This window comes from Lepidochelys kempii, chromosome 22 (genome assembly GCF_965140265.1).
Source record: "Lepidochelys kempii isolate rLepKem1 chromosome 22, rLepKem1.hap2, whole genome shotgun sequence".
In the NCBI taxonomy this organism is placed as follows: domain Eukaryota; kingdom Metazoa; phylum Chordata; order Testudines; family Cheloniidae; genus Lepidochelys; species Lepidochelys kempii.
This window is the reverse complement of record NC_133277.1, coordinates 18001708-18022181: the sequence shown is the minus strand read 5'-3', so window position 1 is coordinate 18022181 and position 20474 is coordinate 18001708. Positions and strand designations below refer to the sequence as shown.

Here is a 20474-nt window from a genome sequence, read left to right as displayed (position 1 = left end):
CTTTTGAGACATACTAGTCATTTGCCTCTTCTCTCTCTCTCTCCTCTCTCATACCAAAACCTGTCAAAGTTCGAATGGAGGTGGGTTCATTAATTAGTGGATAATTCCACTGGAATCAGGCACTGTGTACTTGTAAATTGCATGTGTGAATCTGAGGCTGTCTTTTTGCTTGCAGGAACCTGACTTTCGTGAAGTGATAGTAACAAAGGGGTTTCTGCTAACTAATGGAGAGTGTTTAGCTTGCACTGACCGATATGGTTTATATGCTCTGAAATAGAAGCTTCCATGAAGTGAGTGGCCAGGCTGCCCAGTGACTGGCTCTACTCTTCTTACTCTGATGAAACGGTAGGGTTTGGCTAACTTTGCTTGGGAATAGATTGCTTAGGAATTATTTGCAGCTGCTGGGCTTGGCTGGCTTTGGTGAATATTATGGGGGAATTTGGGTAAGGAAAGTAGATACCAGTTTTCACATTCTTGACCCTTTCTGCAGTGTGTAGCTCCTGACAGTGACATTCCTCATCAGGCTGCTGTCCCTAGCACTTTTCTTAAATAAATGTATATGACGGACTTACTGTCAAACTGGAAGATACTCTGGGTACTAAAGCCAGCCATGCAAGCATATGCATTACCATTCAGAGTTCCAAATAAACCTTGCCCAGAAGGCAGGCACTTGGGATACATGCCTGTTCTGAAAGAGATTTTCCTGGAAAGATTGCAGCACATGGTGTGTGGTCATGGTAGCAATGCACCGCTGTGCTCATGCGGTTCAGAAACCAGATTCTGCTCCTCTGAAGTAAGCACAGGAATGAGGCAGTATAAAGCAGGTTAGCTGTCCCTACTCCCCACCTCCCAACACTCCTTGATCTCTCTGTGCTTTCTGGCTTTCATTTTACTGTGGGAGCGAACCTGCCCTGAGGGGTTGATTTGATGGCCCTATAAAGTTCCCTTCAGCCCTACCAGGAAGTTGGGGTGGTTTTTGGCTGGCTGGCTAGATTTTTTTTTTTTTTGGTGCTATCTCGGGCACATTTATTTTACTTGATGTGCTGTAACGTAGAGCTATATAAATAACTGACTTTTTTCTGTTCACTATGTGCAGTGTTGTAGCCGTGTTAGTTCCAGGACATTAGAGAGACCACGTGCGTGAGGTAATATTTATTTTACCAACTTCTGTTGGTGAGAGAGGCAAGCTTTTGAGCTTACACAGAGCTCTTCTTTTGGTTCACTGTCATATCTGAAAAATTGTGCGTGTCGGGGGGAGAGAATCATTTCAAGTCAAGCGAAACTTTGTTTAGATTCTGAAGCTTTTTAGAACCTTTTGAAAATGAAATCACAAGAAATGACTGTTTTGAATCAAAACTTCCTGGATTTTTTTACCAACTGAAGCAATTTGGCAAAATCAACACAAATGTGCAAAATGTTTAGATTGACCCGAATCTGCTCTGTGTGTGTGTGTGTAAAAACTTCACCCAGCTTTAGCCTAATGGGCTCAGGACACTGACTTTCATGCTGAATACTTTTTTGGTCAAACAAGACTGGGTGACTCGGGGTAGTTTTGGGAGGGATGTTACACAGAATATATATTGTTCAAGAGTTAATTTTTTAAAATCATATAGATAAGTTGGTCCTTGAATGAGATCCTACATGTGGAGTATCATCTAGCACATTACAAAGAATACTCAAAGCATATGGGTTTTTTAAATAGTGCCAAATTGGTGTGACTATCAGACTTCATTGTGGGACCCCCACTCTGAATTCTTCCCCCTCCCCCTTGCACAATTCCCAAAAAGGGGGCTGGGGGGAGTAGTGCCTGCCTTGAAGACTGTTTTACCAGTCAGTGCTTTTTCCCCCACACTATCCTACCCGAAGAATGTAAAATGAAATCCAAGTAATTCTGGTTCTGTCTCTTTCCAGTGAGATCATATTGTAGCTGAAATATTGACATTTTTTGCTTCTCTAGTTTCCAGTCCTGACTGCAGTGGTGATGTTCAACTAGCATTTCTAATCTCTCAACCAGTAAATATACTAGCATTTTGCAGTCTCCATTTCAAGAGGAAAGATTACTAATCCGCCTTGCAAGATACTGGCGTTCTTCTCTTGCTGGTATATGTTAAGTTAATAGAAATCCTGTATAGCTACTTCTGGTAATATGTCCCTGGAGAGCAAGGTCATTGAAAATGATACAAGTGAATGAGTAGAGAAGGATGGAAATGTGATCTGAGATTCCTTCAGGCTCACTCACCCTGCACTCTCCATTTGTTAAGGGAGAATGTATTTACGTCACTGTGTCTTACATAAGGACATTGATCTGTCATGTGGTAGCTCCTGAGGTTGTGTGGGTCTTACAAGGCTCCTGTATAATTGGTTCAGTATGTGCCCTGTGGAGAGCTATGTAGCATTTATGTGCAACTTTGCAGATACGTAGAAAGATCTTGGATTATGGAGTCTGTGTAGCTCTTGAATTCTTAAATATGAACCTTGATTCTGATAATTAACTTTTTCCAGCTTCTTGGACTTTTAGTGCCCATCTGTTTAAGCAAAAGAACACCTTGACCTAACAAAAATCCGACTGGCCACATTGCGTTAGCTAGCAAAGGCCCAGTAATCGAGTTTAGTATCTGAATAAAATATCAGTGTCAACTATGAATAAGCAAGGTATTGTGCTTGGGTTGGTGGCTTTTCCTGGACTATCCTGTAAGGCTGCCATAAATCTTTTCTCCTTGCTCCAGGCTTGTTAAGTCAGTTGTTAAACTGACTTCCTCTCAGAACCCATTATATTCCTTTTGGAAATGGGTTGACCAATGTATAGGTTGTGGAATAAACTGAATCCTAAAAACTGGAGACTTACTGTGGAGGCGCAGTGCTCAGCTTTTGTAGAGGCTGGCTTGTAAATAAAAGTTGATCCAATATAGAAATCCTGAGAATTCAGAACACTTTCTTAAAACCAGGGTCATGCTTTTTGTGCCTGAGGTAATGCTTTCTGAGATGGTGAGAATGATGTAAGTTAATGATTAAGAAGCAAGTGTCCCATTGTTAGCTCTTGGTTTCCATTCAGAACCTAAACAAAGAACAGTGTCTTGGGAACAGAGTACTCAGAACTATGTGAAATGATATCAAAACCTGACACTAAAAATATGTTTTGGCTGTTTGTGACACTTAGAGCACATATAGGCTTGGGTTGTCTGAGCCGCTGGGTGAGAATTGCTGGATTTGTCTGTGTCTCAGTGCGTACAGTACTGACGCACTATTGAGGAATCTGATACAAATGCATCTTTCATGATTGCTTGTCAGAGTGTTAACTAGCAAGCAACAAACAGATTAACTGCTATCCAGTGAACTACATGGGTTTTGACATTTACGTAGCAGTCTTGTGATGTTCCTGGTTTAGAAGGCAAGTAGCTGGTTTTACTGCAACATGTTATCCAATATAGCTGTTCAGTCTGAACCCTTCTTCACTCAAAACAAAACATTTTTTACGCATATGTACAGTAAAAATGGAGCAGAAACTCAGAGCTGAAGCGAAGCTCCAAGGCTAGAGACTGAAGTATAGACACTATGGGTGGGCATTGCATAGGTTTTCAAAGGAGTGCACTATGTTCACTGTGGACTCCCAGTGACAGACAGACAAGAATGAGGCAATGCTGGTAGGAAGAAGGAAGTGCTTCAAAGAATTTGTCTCCTTTGTAATGCTTCTGGCTGCTGAGGGTGTCTGCCCTGTGATTCAGTTGGTTGACAACCTTGATGTTCATTTTGGACTTGTAGGAGTTCAGCTATCTGAATAGCCATGGTGGCAGTCGTCTGTATTCATCTGCAACTGGTGAGAAGATTTTGCCTGTTCCAATCCTGTGTGGCACTGTCCAGTGATGGAAGTTTGTGACTTTCAGGCCCAACTTATTGCAACTTTTTATATGTAGGAGTGAAGCCATGCACCCTGAGAGATCTCCTGCTGATGCTAAGCAGTCAGTCAGCTGCATTTTGTAACGTGGGTCACTGTGAGCCCATCTCTGATGATTTGATGTCTTCACAAGCTCCCTATTAAACTCAGTCCAGGTTGAGGTCTGTGTCCTGGCAGTGAAAGGCCTCTCTGGGATTGGTCCTAGTATCTGAGAGATGACCTGTCTTATGTCAGTGCGTGGGCCTCCCTGGCAGCTTGGTTCTCAGGGAATTGAACACAACTGGGATGTCCTGAATTCATGAGACAGGTTTTTTTTTTTTTTTTGCAGGAACTGGACCTAAACTGGAAATCTTTCCTTTTAAGAGAGACGTGACCATGGACTTCACGGCTCTGAGAACTTAATGCAAAACCAATTTATTTGACTTGGCTTTCCCTCGATAAATTTTCCATATTGGGTTGTGAAAAGCTTTGCGTGAGACCTGAAAGCTCCTTCTTAAATTAATTGAGCTCTTTCTCATGTAGGCTGGAGGTGGTGGGGGAGAGAAGAGAGATCTTGCCATGTATTTAATAACAAGATCTCGGTCACTACAGCCATGTGGATCATACAAGTACCTATGTAAAGAGGGAGTTTTAAGTCTTGTGGTCTTGGCTGACCTAAAGCTAATACCCAATGACACTTTAGGGAGGCCTTTGCCTTGAACTGGATAGATGAAGGCAATAAAAATGCTAAAAATATCTTTAATATTGTTACATTTCCAGGTTGCCATTTGGAATTTTTCAGTTAGAAGTGTCTTTTAGAAAATCCAGTGAATAGGGAGAGTCAAATTCTGACTTGGCAGCCTGTCTGTCTGATCTTTGGTAAATGCAGATGTGCATCTTGGAACAATTTACTCCTGGTAGCATTCAGTGGTACTAGCGCAACTGTAGACTCTGACATGTGGAACATGGCTTCAGAAGGTAATTTAAACAAATGGCGTGCCGCTTCCAATTTTTCAGGCTTCTAATCTCGGAGCCCAAACTGTTCTCATGATTCCAGCTTGCCCATCCTAGTTGTACCAATTCTCACATAATCTGCCAAGTTTGCGAAGAGCCTTGGGAGGTGCCCTTCTCACTCCGGCTGTGCTGAGTTACCCTGTAGCAGCAGCACTTGGAGGTATTTCTGTACGTATAAGGGCAATTTTGTTCAATATCTTCATAAATGATCTGGAGGATGGTGTGGATTGCACTCTCAGCAAATTTGCGGATGATACTAAACTGGGAGGAGTGGTAGATACGCTGGAGGGGAGGGATAGGATACAGAAGGACCTAGACAAATTGGAGGATTGGGCCAAAAGAAATCTGATGAGGTTCAATAAGGATAAGTGCAGAGTCCTGCACTTAGGACGGAAGAACCCAATGCACAGCTACAGACTAGGGACCGAATGGCTAGGCAGCAGTTCTGCGGAAAAGGAGCTAGGGGTGACAGTGGACGAGAAGCTGGATATGAGTCAGCAGGGTGCCCTTGTTGCCAAGAAGGCCAATGGCATTTTGGGATGTATAAGTAGGGGCATAGCGAGCAGATCGAGGGACGTGATCGTTCCCCTCTATTCGACATTGGTGAGGCCTCATCTGGAGTACTGTGTCCAGTTTTGGGCCCCACACTACAAGAAGGATGTGGATAAATTGGAGAGAGTCCAGCGAAGGGCAACAAAAATGATTAGGGGTCTGGAACACATGACTTATGAGGAGAGGCTGAGGGAGCTGGGATTGTTTAGCCTGCAGAAGAGAAGAATGAGGGGGGATTTGATAGCTGCTTTCAACTACCTGAAAGGGGGTTCCAAAGAGGATGGCTCTAGACTGTTCTCAATGGTAGCAGATGACAGAACGAGGAGTAATGGTCTCAAGTTGCAGTGGGGGAGGTTTAGATTGGATATTAGGAAAAACTTTTTCACTAAGAGGGTGGTGAAACACTGGAATGCGTTACCTAGGGAGGTGGTAGAATCTCCTTCCTTAGAGGTTTTTAAGGTCAGGCTTGACAAAGCCCTGGCTGGGATGATTTAACTGGGAATTGGTCCTGCTTTGAGCAGGGGGTTGGACTAGATGACCTTCTGGGGTCCCTTCCAACCCTGATATTCTATGATTCTATGAATAAGAGGTAGGGAATCAGAACTGTGGCTTTCAGTCAGTCTGAAGTCTTGAGCTAAATTGTCAGCCCCGTCAGACTGAACTAACCAGTTTGATCATATGTTATATGAAGTTAGAGTTTGTCTAGCTTTCTCAATTTGTGTCTATGCGTCTCCCAGTTCTGTGCTAACATGTTATCTCTGTATTGGAGCCATCTTAAATTGACTTTGGTTACAAAATTCCCATGCAGCCAGCTAACAAAATTAGATGACTAAATTCTAGGTTTTGTTCTGCATGGTTGAGTTTCCTGAGTGTTTCTGGTTAGCGTTGGATGCTCAGTTACTGTCAGACACCTCACTCTCTTCTTACTGGATGTACTTCTGCAAGGATAGTTGAGCAAAAACTGGTAAATGGGTTCTTGGCATAATCTGTAGCCATTCCCACTTCCTGTGCTACTTGAAGAAAATACCAATGGCTCTATGGGATGAGGAATGTTAAAATGAATTATACAACAGAGCTCCTATAAGAACTATGAAATATATGGTAAACTTGCCTGCATTAGCACTTAGCATGTGAACAAGAACTTAAACTTAATATATTTGGCCAGCAGAGGATTTTGGGTTCATCCTCCCATTGCTAAATTGAAGGGGATACAGATAGGGCTTGTACAAGTTTTCACTCCCACTAGTATTAATAGGTGACACACTGGCTTTTCTTGGGAAAAGTGATGAGTAGAATCCTCTGTGAGTGGAGAAAGCAGAATTTAACAGTTTGACAGGTGTGGAAGAAGAACACACAACACAAAGTGATTCTTTTGTGCTGTTGAATTTTTTTTGCCCTGTTCACATGCAGTTGTGAATGGATGGAGTTTTTGAAATACAAAGTTCACTCAGTACAACATGCATCTGCAGTTTTGCATTCTACATATCTTGTTTACAGGATTTATTGAGCCGTTGTTCATTGTACCTTCTCTGTTTATTAGCTGGGGCTAATTTGGTTACACGGTTCTTACTTTGTTTTCTGTTTAAACGCCTTTTCCTTATTATGATAGGCTAATTTAGTATCTGTATCAGGTTTTTCTGTGAAAGTTACTATCTTCAGCCTATTAAAGCTAGAATTGGGCATTTGATCAGTCCAAAAATAATTGGTCATTTGAGTGGTCAAATATTGGTTAAATATTGTCAAATATTTTAAAGCATTAAGGCATTAGGTCACTAACAAAAGCGTAAGACTTCATGGTTTATAGTAGGTTTAGCCTTGGATACTTATGCCTAATTACAAAAAACAGGTTACTTAAGTCATTTTAACTTAGAAATATGTGAAGCACAAAGAAATAAAGCTCTAAAACAGAAAGAGGCAGCATGATGCAACCAGGAAGGTAGGCTGCTGCCTACCTCAGGGCATTCTGGCTTGAATACTTGACAGTATTTGACCATGGTCAAATAATAAATGGTCCAACTGACTGGCTTACCAAGTCTAATTAAAACAAAACATCACTAAGTGCATAGTATCAGTACTTGTTTATCTGGTTTTCACCATGATGGATAAAAACCCCAGAAGACAAAACAGGAATAATGCACTACATTTATAGAGCCAAGCTCTCTGGTTAAAAGGCAAGTAAGCAGTGCTCTCACCATTTTACACATGGAGAAATTGAGGCACTCAAGTCGCCTCGGGAAGGACACGCAGTAAATCAAATCCTGATTTCTTGACCTTTACTCTAATGATTAAACCAGCTTGCTTCCTTCATTAATGTACAGGCCAAATATAATCTATTGCTTAGTAATTCCCTGAGTTTTTAGTAGTTAACTGATCTGTAGCAGCATGTGTGTGTAATAGAAAAAATTCACAATCTAAAATTCAAATGTTTAAAGTTTAGTGTTACAGATTTGTTTTGTTTAAGACCCCAGAATGCTTCCTGAGGTGGGATTTATTTGTTTGTTTTTTGTTTTGCTGCGGTTTGTGTGAGACTAAAGAGGCTTTGTTCTCTGCAAGCTCCTGAGTGTAGGGTTTACAAGGACAGGCATTGAGTGAGTTCCAGGCTGTGGCTTTATACCCACGTGCCCTTGCTGCATTTACCTGTATTTAATGCATGGCTCAGATTCAGTGTTTATCTTTCAGTATTTAAACATTCCCAAGAAATTAAATCTTTTAAGAAGAATATTCTTCACACCAAATGTCTGTGGAAGCCCAGTCTTATTATGCCCATGTTCATGTGTTGGCTGGTGTCCTAGTTCTTCAGAATTTGATTTACAGTAGCAGACCAAAATGGAAAAGCTAAAATTAGATTTTTTTCAAACCACAATTCTGAAATCCACCTCCAAAATAGCAATGTCTCCCAGCTCAGAAAGCGCACACACGCCCCTCACTTTTTATCTTATGGAATTGGTGGGTGTATCAATTGTTCATGCAAGTTGGGAACTATAATAACACTGATGTGAGCCAGACATAGAGAGCTCAGGCACTGTTCTGACTTCCCCTTGAAACTCTCCAAAGGCACCTGAGTCCTGGGCTGCAGCCGAGAGCCAACTCTTCGCAAATAGCATGTATCATCATTGTAACTGTAGAGTGTGCATGAATGGAGGCTACAGGCATTAGACCACGAAATTCATTTCCACTCCTGACCTTGAGCCAGGACACACACAACACATACTTTGTATTTTGCACAAGCATTTGGAAACCAGACACATTGGTTCGGAGTCTGAGAGAGACTTGTATTGGCAATGTACATCAGTATTGACAAGGAACAGAACCTTTTAATTCTTGCACCCCAACCTGGACCCATTCTGCTGTACACCTTGGGGACCCCAAGCCCAGCGAGTTATGCGAAGGCTGTTAGCCCACCAAACTCATTCCTTCCTGTGGCCGTAGTGGTCCTGCATAAGTGTTTGAAAGTGGTAGGGTGTTGAGTATAATGCTATTCCTCAAGAGGTATCCCCTAGTGTCCTCCTCACATGGATGAGCTTTTAAAAGCATTCCTATATAGCATAATTGTGATCCTACAGATTGCAGTGGTGAGTCATAAACACATATCCTAACCTCCCTCCTGTCTATCTGGTAGCACTCTGTATAGTATCTGGGTACAAATAATGATATGGTGCCTCTCTTATAGCCCCATTCATTTGAGGATCAAACTTTCTAAACAAGAAGTAAGCTTTACTGCACCCCATGAGGTAGGTATATAGTAGCTCCATTGTACAGGGTCATGAAACTGAGGCAGAGGGGGAAATGACTGACTTAACATCAGCCAGAACTGATGATAAAACTTAGATTTCCTCCCAGTCCCTTACTCTGACCAGTAGATCAACAACCCTTTCTTTACAGATTGTCTCTTTTCCTCCACTTGATTTCAACCATTGAAAATAAGGAGAGGGGGGGATTTCTTGCCATCTTGGTTAAAAAAAAAAAAAGGTGGGGGGGAGAATGCCTTTCTGGAACTTGCAAACTCTATTCGCATGTGTTTGTGGGAGGGAAGGTACTTTGTATTGTGAGACCAAGTGCCAGCTTTCTGAGTGGGATCCCTCCAGAAGGTGAGAGGTTGTAGCAATCCCGTGAATGTAAAAGACTCTGCCATTGATATGAGGTAGCGATTTACACAGCTAGTGTAGATGGAAATATATTCCATGTCTACTAAATACTAACCTAAGTATGAGCCAGCTCCATAGGATTTCATTCTTCTTTTCTTATGGCTCACAAATGAAGAGGAACATTTGTTATGTAAGATAGTCCTAAAACTCGTATTAACACTGTGGGTGTTGTGTAACACTCAAATTGACTATGCTTCTCCCAGAGGCTGCTCCTTTATGGAGTTTTAGTTATGTTTTTTCACGTCTAGATGAGTAGCCTACTAGCTGAGTGCTTAAACCACTTCTGATCCCTTGAACTGAATCCAAGTATTTGTGCCAGAAATGGACTGCCAGCTCCTATGAATTAGTTGTAGACCGAAGTGAGAGCCAGTTCTTTAAAAAGATAGTATGTGGAACTCTTGCAGCAGAAGGCTGTCTCTCAAACTTGGCCTCCCTCAAAGCTGGCTTTGTCATAAGACAGATGAAAATTTAAACTAATTTTTGACTTGGGCCTCCAGAAATGTGCATTTAACCTAATTGAAGCTGTCATGAGGAGAAAATGAAATAACAAAGGGTAAAGAGTGAAGCAGACACTTGGCACTGACAACACAAGCAAACTATTAATTGAAATAAGTGTTAGAATCTCCTCTAGCCTGAGGAGCCTGTTTGTGGCTTATTGAGAGGTTTGGGGAGGAAGGACTGAATGAAAATGTGTTTCTGGTTAGGTACCTTTACCCTACAGATTTCTGCTTCTGAGAGAGAGATTGATTCTATGGCTTTGTTTGAACCAAACTTTGTAATGAAACATAAGTTGCTATGAAAAATGGGTGACTGCCATTCTGGTACTGTCCTTTACATCTTATAAATCTTACTGAAGTTGCATTTCTCAAGGTTCAGAGGCAAAAGCAGCCTGTAATTCTGAGCCAAAAGGTGGATGTAGAGCAGCCCTAAAAAGGGTAATAGGCTGTAGTGGGCTTTGACTTGGCCATTACTACTACCACCTTGTCCTTATGGCCCCTTCCCTATTCCAGAGACCTTCAGAAACATTTGGGAGGCAGGGAAGAAGGTATTGCAGGGAACAATGACTGACTGTGGTGTAAAATAATGAGGAAGAAACCAAAACCTGGAAGTTAAATGAACATTGCTATGGATTGCAGGTGATAAACCCATTCCACTGAGGTATGGTTTGGATGATTCTAATGAGTTTCCTGACTTGTTGTGATGGTCCTTTCCCTCTTTTGTCAGGTTTAAAAAGTTCTGAACTCATTTTCTTTTTGTTATCCTAATATTTAGTTATGGATTTTCGTTACCATCTTGCCGCCTGCTGGTTTTGCAGCGGAGAGACTGCTGTAACCTTGTTGAGGTTTCAGTGCAACTCATTTTAATATGACTAGCTAATATACTTCTGGGCCAGTGCAAGTAACCACAATAGATATCTGGTGTGGGGAGAAATCACTTTTCACCACAGATTTCAGGAAACACTTGAGCAATTCTGTATGGCACTTCTGATTTGAAGCACATGTGAGGTATAGGCTGGGCAGGGCTGCAGCTTTCTGGTGCTTTTTTTTTCTTTGAGGGTTAATATGTTTGAAGACTTCAGCCCTTACAATTTAAGTGTTGTTGCCCTTTCTGAAAATGTCCACTTTGTTGTTAAACTCTGGGACCTCTACCTGCTCAATCTGAAAACATTCGTGTGTGTAATCAGAGTGGAGGGATTGACCACAAGATTTTGAAATGGATCTTGTTTGCCAATAATTTTTACCAGGCACTAAATCTGCTAATTAGGAGAGTTCTAATTGAATCAGGGAGTGGAGATGGCATACCGAAGGCCTTGGGTTTGGCAGGGAAATATTTTTGATTCTGTTGCATTCTTGGAATTGTAATTAGTATTGTAGTCTTTTAAACAGATTCGTATGTGAGTAATTTGACCATTTCAATTCTCTCTCAGGGTCAAATGCAGACTAAAGTTACTAGGTTTGGCAGAAACATAAAAACACTGAATTAAATTCGTGCATCTCTGAGATGTAAACAGTGCTGTTTTGAAAAAGTATCTCAAATAGTCAATATTTTGAGGCTGAGTCAGTAGCTTGAACAAGTGTGTGTGTTTATAAATATGTCCTTGACTAAAAAGGCCTGATTCTGCAAACTGCTCTGTCTGAGTGGACCCCTGCAATTGCTTGGGGCCCCAGCCCTGTGGGCAGAGGGGCTGCACATGGGGTGTACTCCAAAGGATTGGGGCCTGTGTTAGCTCTGGTAAATAGTGTACATGTTTAAGTTCTATACTCCACCAATTACAGTGGCAATATTGGCCTTGTAGTTAAAGGACTCTTGCCATGTTCACTGTGGTTCTGCTTAGGAGCTGATAACTTGATCCTGAGAATCTGCTCTGAGCTAAAATTTGGTGCATGAGATTTGCCTTTTCATATTTTCCTGCTTTATTTGGTTCAGATGCTCTGTCTGCTCTAAAAATACAGGTTTCAGATGTCTTTCTGGGCAAACTGGAGAAATTACTGAGATCTGAGACCTGTCATATACTGGAAGAAATGCTTAGCGTTCACAATGCTTTTCATCTTCAAAATGCTATATAGACATATACTAATTACTGTTTATTACAATAATGCCCCAAATGTGCTACGAAGTATACAGGGATGTAGGAAAGCACATCCCGGCCCTGAAGAACTTACCAAGACAAAGTGGGGAGGACGGAGAGATAACATGCAAGCAGTATGGTCATGCATTGTTGGAACTGTTTTTATTTAAAAAACATTTATCTAGCCATTGCTGGTGTCTTCTTTTGTCTCTAAGGCTTATACATGTGTTTAGGGGGGAGGTGTAGATCCCACTTACAGGTGGGAAAACTTTAGGCACAGAAGTGAGGTGATTTCTCTAAGGTCACGCAGCCGGTCAGCAGCAGCAATTAGAACTCAGGAGCCACCAGCTCTGTAACAGGGCCACTCTACAAAGCAGTACTTCTTCACATGCTTGTGTAAAGTATATTCATTCATTAAGTCTCCTGCTCATAGAGCGTGAAGTGTACACTTCAGATCACCTGATTCCAGAGAGCCCGGTCTCCTGCCAGTGCTGCTGCCTGCTCTGTATTAAAGCTGAGGCTGGTGAGGCTGGAAGTCATGACATCCCTCCAGCATGCACAATGCTGTCTGTGAGATCTTCCCCATCCAGCTTTTGTTGGATTGAATGCATAAAGCTGGCGGGCTGGTATGGACGCCAGCATGTGGAGCAGAGGGCCAAGCCGCCTAAGCTGGCGTTGTTATCTGGGAAGACCTTGTAGGCTAGTTGGTTTGATGCCTGACGTCCTCGTTCGTGTCGTGACTAAAATGCTGTATGCCTTCGATGGTTGTTGCTGTTTCATGTTGAAACAGTCCAGTTGACACATTTGTATGTATGTGACCCAGGTTTCAGAGCTATACAAAAGGATAGGAGTTGATATGTGGCTTTGATGCAATGGACATTTCCAAAGAGTCTGCATGACACTTCCTGATTCGATGCTTCACATCAGCAAGGCAACTTTCCTCCTCTTAGTGACAACAGAGCAAGATACTAAAATGAGTTGACAAATTTAACACGTTGTCCATTGATTACGTAGAGGGGTAGAGGTCTACCAGCCACTTTCTTCAGTTTGGTTTTCTTCCAGTTGACTTGAAGACCAAGCTTACTTGCTTCTTCCATAAATATATCTGGGAATTGCTGAGATTAGTTTGGATGCGAAGATAGCAGTACCATTCCCAATATGTGGCTAGTGACAGTTTCCATCATCTGGTCAATAACGGTGTTGAACAGATTAGGGACTGCCATACAACCTGGATGGGCGCTGCTGTTGTGCTCACACTAGGCAGATGTCCTTGTATGTAAGCGCACACAGCTCACTCTTCAGCAGTGCATTTCTATGAGAAGGTTGAGGAGCTTGCCAGACACACCGCTAACTTGCAGGTAGAGCCAAAGGGAACAATGATCAACTGAGTTAAAGGCCACTTTACATCAATAAAGATTGTATACATCTCGTTCTTTCTGTGTCAAAACTTTCGGGTTTATTCAGTAATTTGTCTAATGGTAAAAATCTGCTCTGTGGTTGATTGCCCGGGCATAATTCTTTATTGTGGCCTAACACACTCAAGAAGAACCAGTATGAACAGTTTGCTTGGAATGAAATCAAAGTGATGCTGCTGTGATTGGAACACACCAAAGTATTGTCTTTCCCTTTCCAAAAATAGGAGTGTAATCCCACGGTGCCATAACGTGTATTATATGTATAAAATAGGTTAAAGTGATTAAAGGTGTTGGATGGGTTGGTTGTCACTGTGAGAATGTGGCTGGCCCTGGTTTGCTGAATCTCCTTTCCTGAAATCACAAGGTCTGGGAAACGAAGATAATTCCTCCCTGATATATAAAACGCTGCTGACTACAGTAGCCTGCCTGATCCTGGGCACTCACAACTGTATGAAATTTACAAGAGTTTTACTGGGTCTGATGCTTACTTGTGTTTCCTTAGAAACTGCTGTCTTATCATGGCAAACTGCAGAAGGTGCTTGTTGGAAACTTGTTTGAATGTCTCTTAAAAACTTCCCTGAGTGGAACAAAAAAAACCCAAAACTGGATTGATAAACAATGAAGAGGACAGGTGACTGATTAAGAAGGATCTGGAATGCTTGGTAAACTGCATGCAAATAAACAATTAGTTTTATTATGCCTAAACATATACATCTAGGAACAAAGAATATAGCCCATGCTTACAGGATGGGGAACTCCTATCCTGGAAAAGATTTGGGGGTCTTGTTGGAAAATCAGCTGAACTTGAGCTCCCAGTGTGACGTGGTGGTCAGAATGGCCAATGCAATCCTTGAATGCGTAAACAGGGGAATCTCTAGTAGAGAGGCAAATAGTCCTGCGACACCTTCTAGACTAACAGACGTATTGGAACATAAGCTTTCGTGGGGTGAATACCCACTTCGTCAGATGCATGTAGTGGAAATTTCCAGAGGCAGGTATAAATATGCAAGCAAGAATCAGGCTAGGGATAACGAGGTGGGTTCAATCAGGGAGGATGAGGCCCTCTTCTAGCAGTTCAGGTGTGAACACCAAGGGAGGAGAAACTGCTTTTGTAGTTGGCGAGCCAGTCACAGTCTGTGTTTAGTCCTGAGCTGATGGTGTCAAATTTGCAAATGAACTGAAGCTCAGCATAGTGGCTGGGTCATTACACAAATGGAATCTATTTCCCTAAGTTATGTATCCTCATACCTTCTTGTCAGCTGTCTAAATGGGCCATCTTGATTATCACTACAAAAGTTTTTTTTTCTCCTGCCTATAATAGCTCATCTTAACTAATTAGCCCTCACAGTTGATAATGGCAACTTCCAACTTATCTGTGTGTGTGTGTGTATATATATCTATATCTATATCTTCATACTATATGTTCCATTCTATGCGTCCGATGAAGTGGGCTGTAGCCCACGAAAGTTTATGTGCTAATAAATTTGTTAGTCTGTAAGGTGCCACAAATCGTCCTGTTCTTTTTGAAGCTCAGCAGTTTCTCTTTGAAGTCTGGTCTTGAAGTTTTTTTGCTGCAGGATGGTAGAGAGGTTATTTTATTTCTGTATTTGGCACTGGTGCAATTGTTACCTGAATACAGTGTCTGATTCTCGTGTCCACAATTCAAGAAGGATGTTGATGAACTGCAGAGGGTTCAGAGAGGAGCCACGAGAATGATTGAAGGATTAGAAATTGTGCCTTATCATGGATTGAGCTCCTTGACTCCATCTGTTTATCTTAGGTAAGAGAAGGTTAAGGAGTGACTTCATCAGTCTACAGGTATGTACAAGGGGAACAAATATTTGATAATGGGCTCTTCAGTCTATGAGAGACAAGATAGAAAATGATCCAATGGCTGGAAGTTGACGCTAGACAAATTCAGACTGGAAATAAGACCTAAATTTTTTAACAATGAGAGTAATTAACCATTGGAACAATTTACCAAGGGTGGTGGTGGAGTCTACATTATTGGCCATTTAAAAATCAAGATTAGATGTTTTTCTAAAAGATTTACTCTAGGAATTACTTTGGGTCAGTTCTATGGCCTGTGGTATACAGGAGGTCAAACTAGATAATCATGATAGTACCTTCTGGCTTTGGAATCTATGGAGTTTATTTTATTTTTTTTAAAGCTGTCATCTGCTTTTTCTTTTCTCACCATTTGGTTGTCAAAATACTGGACTGAAAAGAAACCACTTCCCCCTCCTCCTTTCTGCCAGGTTTATTCAATGTCTAGAAGTGTCATTGCAGATACTTTCCAGTTGTGATCTTCATCACTGGATGATGGAAAAATCCCCACATACACTTTGACAATTGTCAGTGATGAAAGCGCATGGTTATTAAACTATGGGTTTTTTTCCCAGTCATAACCTAATATTGTATTGAAAAACTTGTCATTATTTTTACTAGTGCATGACCATGTCAATAAATTCTGAGCTGTGATCTTCCAGGTTTAGGACAAATTTCTCCTTTCAAAGCCATTCATGCTCAATATTCTGCACTCATTTCACATGTACATCTCACATTGATCATTTGGTCATAACACTGTCTCAGGTATGACATGTTCTAAATCTGGTGTAGGCTGTTGCTTTAGCTTTGAACATCTTACAGGGCCTGAAAAAACATTTCTTTAACTTCTGCAGATCATGTACAAAGACCTTGGGCAGGCTGCTCAGTAAAGCACCCAGTAGCAATCGGGTTGGCCATCAGAGGAAGCGTGACTAGAATAGCTTTCTCTCTCCAGCTTCATAATTATCTGATTGTTTACTAAACAGCTTTATTAATGTTGACCTCAAGCTCTTTCCGTGTCATCAAAAAGTATTCATTGTTTGAGTCTTAATTTGAGCGAAGAGTATATTTAGCGGACTTTGCTATATTATTATCCCTTTTTAAAAAATCTGTTGTATTCCCAGTATCCCAACAGCTCTGTGCTGGTATTGGGGGGTTAGTCGTTCCCAAAGCATACTTTAAAAAGATTGAGCATGGCTCTTCCTCCATCTTCCCTCATGCACACTGCAGGGAAGCTATTCTGTATAGTTCAGTTACTCAGCAGAGAGACGGGTGGCTGCTGCTGTTCAACATTCTTGGTACACAGCCGGCTGTGACAACTTTCTTCCTGCATGTGACTACGTTTACAAAACTGCTGCTAAGCAACTCTGATGTTCTTGTGCTCTAATGTAGTGTCAGTGAGTAATAGTCTTGCTGGGCTGACATTCCCTCCAGCTCTGCTGACAGCAGCGAGAACATTAGTAAGCTAAGAAACATGTTCATTAAGAGACAGGTGATCTTACAAGCTGGTCTTGACACTGGCAGGCGGAATGAATTGGACACATTAGCTGAAATGTTTGGCCTGAGTCCTGCTCCCATTGTCAATTGGTTCTGGTCACGGTAACAGTAAATCAGTTTGCAGTTTAATGGGATGCACTCTTTCTTTTACAGGATACCCTATCACTTTAATATGATATTTTATCACAGTTGTTTCACTGATCTGACCTTGTTAGAGACAGTTGGTTTTTAGTTTTATTAGTATTGGCTGTTTGACAATTTTGCAGTAAAATGCCCTTAAGATTTTAGAAGTGCATCTAAAGAAAGTGTCTTAAATCTAAAGTGCTTCTCCAAGAGTTTAAAAACCACACATAAATAGGTAGTCAGGTGTGAGGAATAATAATAATCTTTCGTTGGAGTGTGAGGCACTCATTAGACAGCCCCTGTTCTAGAGACCTTTTTCAGATGTTCCTCTCTATGTACTTACCTTAGGAGTCTTATCCGTAGAAACAGTAAAACTGAAAAATATCCTTCTTGTAGAAAAGCCCTAAAGTGAAGAGGTGATTGTCATTTATAAATGAACAAATTGATGAGCTCCTTTGTGTACTCCCACCATTACCTGTTCATTGGGATGCCCAGGTCAGTGACGTACACAGGAGTTGAACAGGGCTGCTGGTTTGTTCGTTTGATGGAATTAACCATAATATTATTCAGCTGGAATCCCACCAATGATGGAACGGACTGTGCTTTTCTCATTCTGATAGTGGCTAACTCTCATCAATCAACTACACCAGTACAAATGCTTGGGTGTGATTTCCTCCCAGCCAGTGGATGGAGACAGTGTCTTGTGATTTACAGCATCTTCTCCCAGCATTCTCAGATACATCCAGATTTCAGCATTCATGAAGTGGAATATTACACTAGGTATCACTAACGTTAGCACAGACAGGCCCAACTGACAGAGTAGATGAACTATTGTTGGTCTGCTCTTCCACAGGGTGTTTAAAAAAATAAATAAAAATCAGTACAGTAAAATCCATGTATTCACTTCATATTGATTGCTTAAATGGGGCAGAATAGATCTCTAGACTGTCTTTTATAAACTTGGAGGTCTAGATGTAGACTACATGATGACCTGATAGCTGTTGTCACAGGACTCTGTAACTTTTTATTCTAGACTGTGATGTCATGAGCTATAACAAATGAGTTTATACCGATCCTTCTATTAACTGGTGCGAAACGGAGCAAACCTAAATCTACATCTCACACAGTTTAGTGCACTAACACATTTCACGTGATGATAGAACTGGTCACTGTGATTAATGTACAGTTTGAAATATACTTTTAAAAAATCCGTCTCCGCAGCAGTTGCACACACTTGAATATCTGGAGCCGGGCTGATTAGACTCCCCACAGTGGCCCTGCTGAGGCACAGGTTGAACTTGCTTTATAAAAAGCATTTCAGCTTTCTTCCAACTAATGGCTTTTCCTCCTCTTCTTCCCTGTTCTGTTTCCAGGCAACCTGGCCTCCCGCAGGATCTATGCACCCTGATGACGTCCTTGCACCTCTCCCCCTTCTCTTTTCTCTCCCCCTCAGACGCTCAGCTTTTCTCCACTGATGATGAGGTGCAGAGCTGAACACATGCAAGCTGCTTTTCATCTCGACTCCCACGTGCAGTGTGATGTGCACCTCTGTACATGTGTGGGAAAGACAGCAGATAAGACATCAGCAACCTGCGTTGTATCACTGATTTACTAGGCCTTTCCAGACATGTCCCATTACCTTCATAGCCAGTGTCATGAAAATATGGGGGTAATCAGAGCACTTGGCCCATGCTCCCTGGAATGTGGGCCAGTGCTGGGTAACTTCCTCAGCGTGATTTCCCTCGTCACCTCCCCTCATTTCTGATTTGTTTCACGTCTCTGCGCCTCAAGTCAGACTGCCAGCAAGCCAAATTGTGTGACGGAAAAATGTCCAGTTGGGACTAGGCTGAGGCACTATGCTTAAATCTGCTTTTGAATGAAGAGTGGGTTTAGGCCTTGTCTGCCCGCAGGTTACACCAATTTAACTAAAATTGGTTTTAAAATTGATTTATGTAGGCTGGTTAATATAAATTGATATGAACCAGGTTGTGTTTGTCCACACAGGGGTTTGCACCAGTTTAACTAAATTAACTAAAACCAGTTTCTGAATCAACCTAGTGAAACTTCTGTGTGTAGGCAAGGCCAATGATTCGTCTTGACTTTAATTTTAATAGAACTTGTGGCAATAAACTTAGAAGTGTTCTGTGTGTGTGTGAGAGAGAGAGACTGACTCACTCTTACCAGTATTATCCATTTCTGAATATTACTTTCCCTAAGGGCATGTCTACACTTGCCATTTAAAGTGGAAAAAGTCCCTTTTCTGCACAAAAACTGTGGGAGCGTCTACACTTGCCAATGACTTTTTGCAGTGAAACTCAGAAGTTTCATTGCAAAAAGAAAATCACCTTCACGAGAGGTGTACATCTCTTACCGGTGATGCTTTTGTGGTGATGTGCAAGTGAAGACACATTCTTCCTGCTTACAGAGTTTTTAGCCTCCACAGGATATCCCACAGTGCCTTGGTGATCACTCTGGCCAGCAACTCTGCTGCTCTGACGCCAGGTAAACAGACGTCCACCCCTCCCCGTGAAAAGCCCCGGGAACTTTGAAACTCCCCTTCCTGTTTTCTTGGCAAGTGCTCACTTATCTGGCCAGGTGACAAGCAAATGCTGAGCTCCTGGAGCTGATCAGTGTTTGGGGAGAGGAGGCTGGTCAGGGACCCATGATGCTCTGCGATCCCTCCACCCCCCTTCCCACAAGACCTATCGTCAAAATGGAGAGAGCTGCATTGTGGGATAGCTGCCCTCAGAGCGCTGCTCTCCTCCATCATGGAAATGCTACAAATGTAAACACTGTGATGCCTGTGGAAGCGAGTGAGTATGCAAACCAGCACTTTTCTTTCACCAGTCCACTATCACCTTTGGAAACTGGCAGCGCAAAAACTCTGCAAATGTAGACTTTGCCTATGGCTGTCTACACGACAGACCTTGCAGCAGCACAGCTGTACGGCCTCCTGTGTAGCCAGTCTATGCCGAAGGGAGACCTGCAAAGGGTGAGGGTCTTGGAGCCCTGGCTTCAGCCTGAGCCTGAAGTCTACACCGCCATTAAGCAGCCCCTTAGCCTGAGCCCCATGGTCTCAAGTCAGCTAGCACAGGCCTGCTGCAGGTTTTTATCTGCAGTGTAGACCCACTTTAAAAGCATTCACAGATGATACTTCACAGGAGCTTAACTAACATCTTTTTATAAGGGATAGCTGAAGTCTTATAGTGAGTCAGGAGTCCTCATTTGCACATGCATACTCTTAACCATTAGACTGTTAGAGGATACTCCCAAAAGTTTGACCAGCCTCTGAGCTTGACTGTTTCTTTCCCTCTAACAGAGAGCACTAAATAGAAGGGTAATGGGGTAGATTGCATACAATGCAGATTTGTTAAATTGAAAACAGAATGGGATGATTTATAGCAAAAAGTGCAGTGAAATGCTAGATACACCTTTTATTTGAATCCTTCGGATTTGAACAT

The 20474-nt window shown here is 42.0% G+C and overlaps 1 protein-coding gene across 12 annotated transcripts in view; it reads left to right on the top strand.

Annotated features, from left to right (window-relative positions):
• The window catches only part of SIK3 (SIK family kinase 3), a 154480-nt gene that overhangs the window by 35873 nt on the left and 98133 nt on the right, over positions 1-20474 (top strand). The window contains exon 2 of one of the 12 annotated variants that reach the window (XM_073320968.1): positions 18387-18495. The exons of 10 other annotated variants lie outside the window; for them this stretch is intronic. In XM_073320968.1, coding sequence (XP_073177069.1) covers positions 18421-18495 — 75 coding nt within the window. In that variant the 5' untranslated portion in view covers positions 18387-18420. One more of the 12 variants, XM_073320976.1, reaches the window with a different exon arrangement.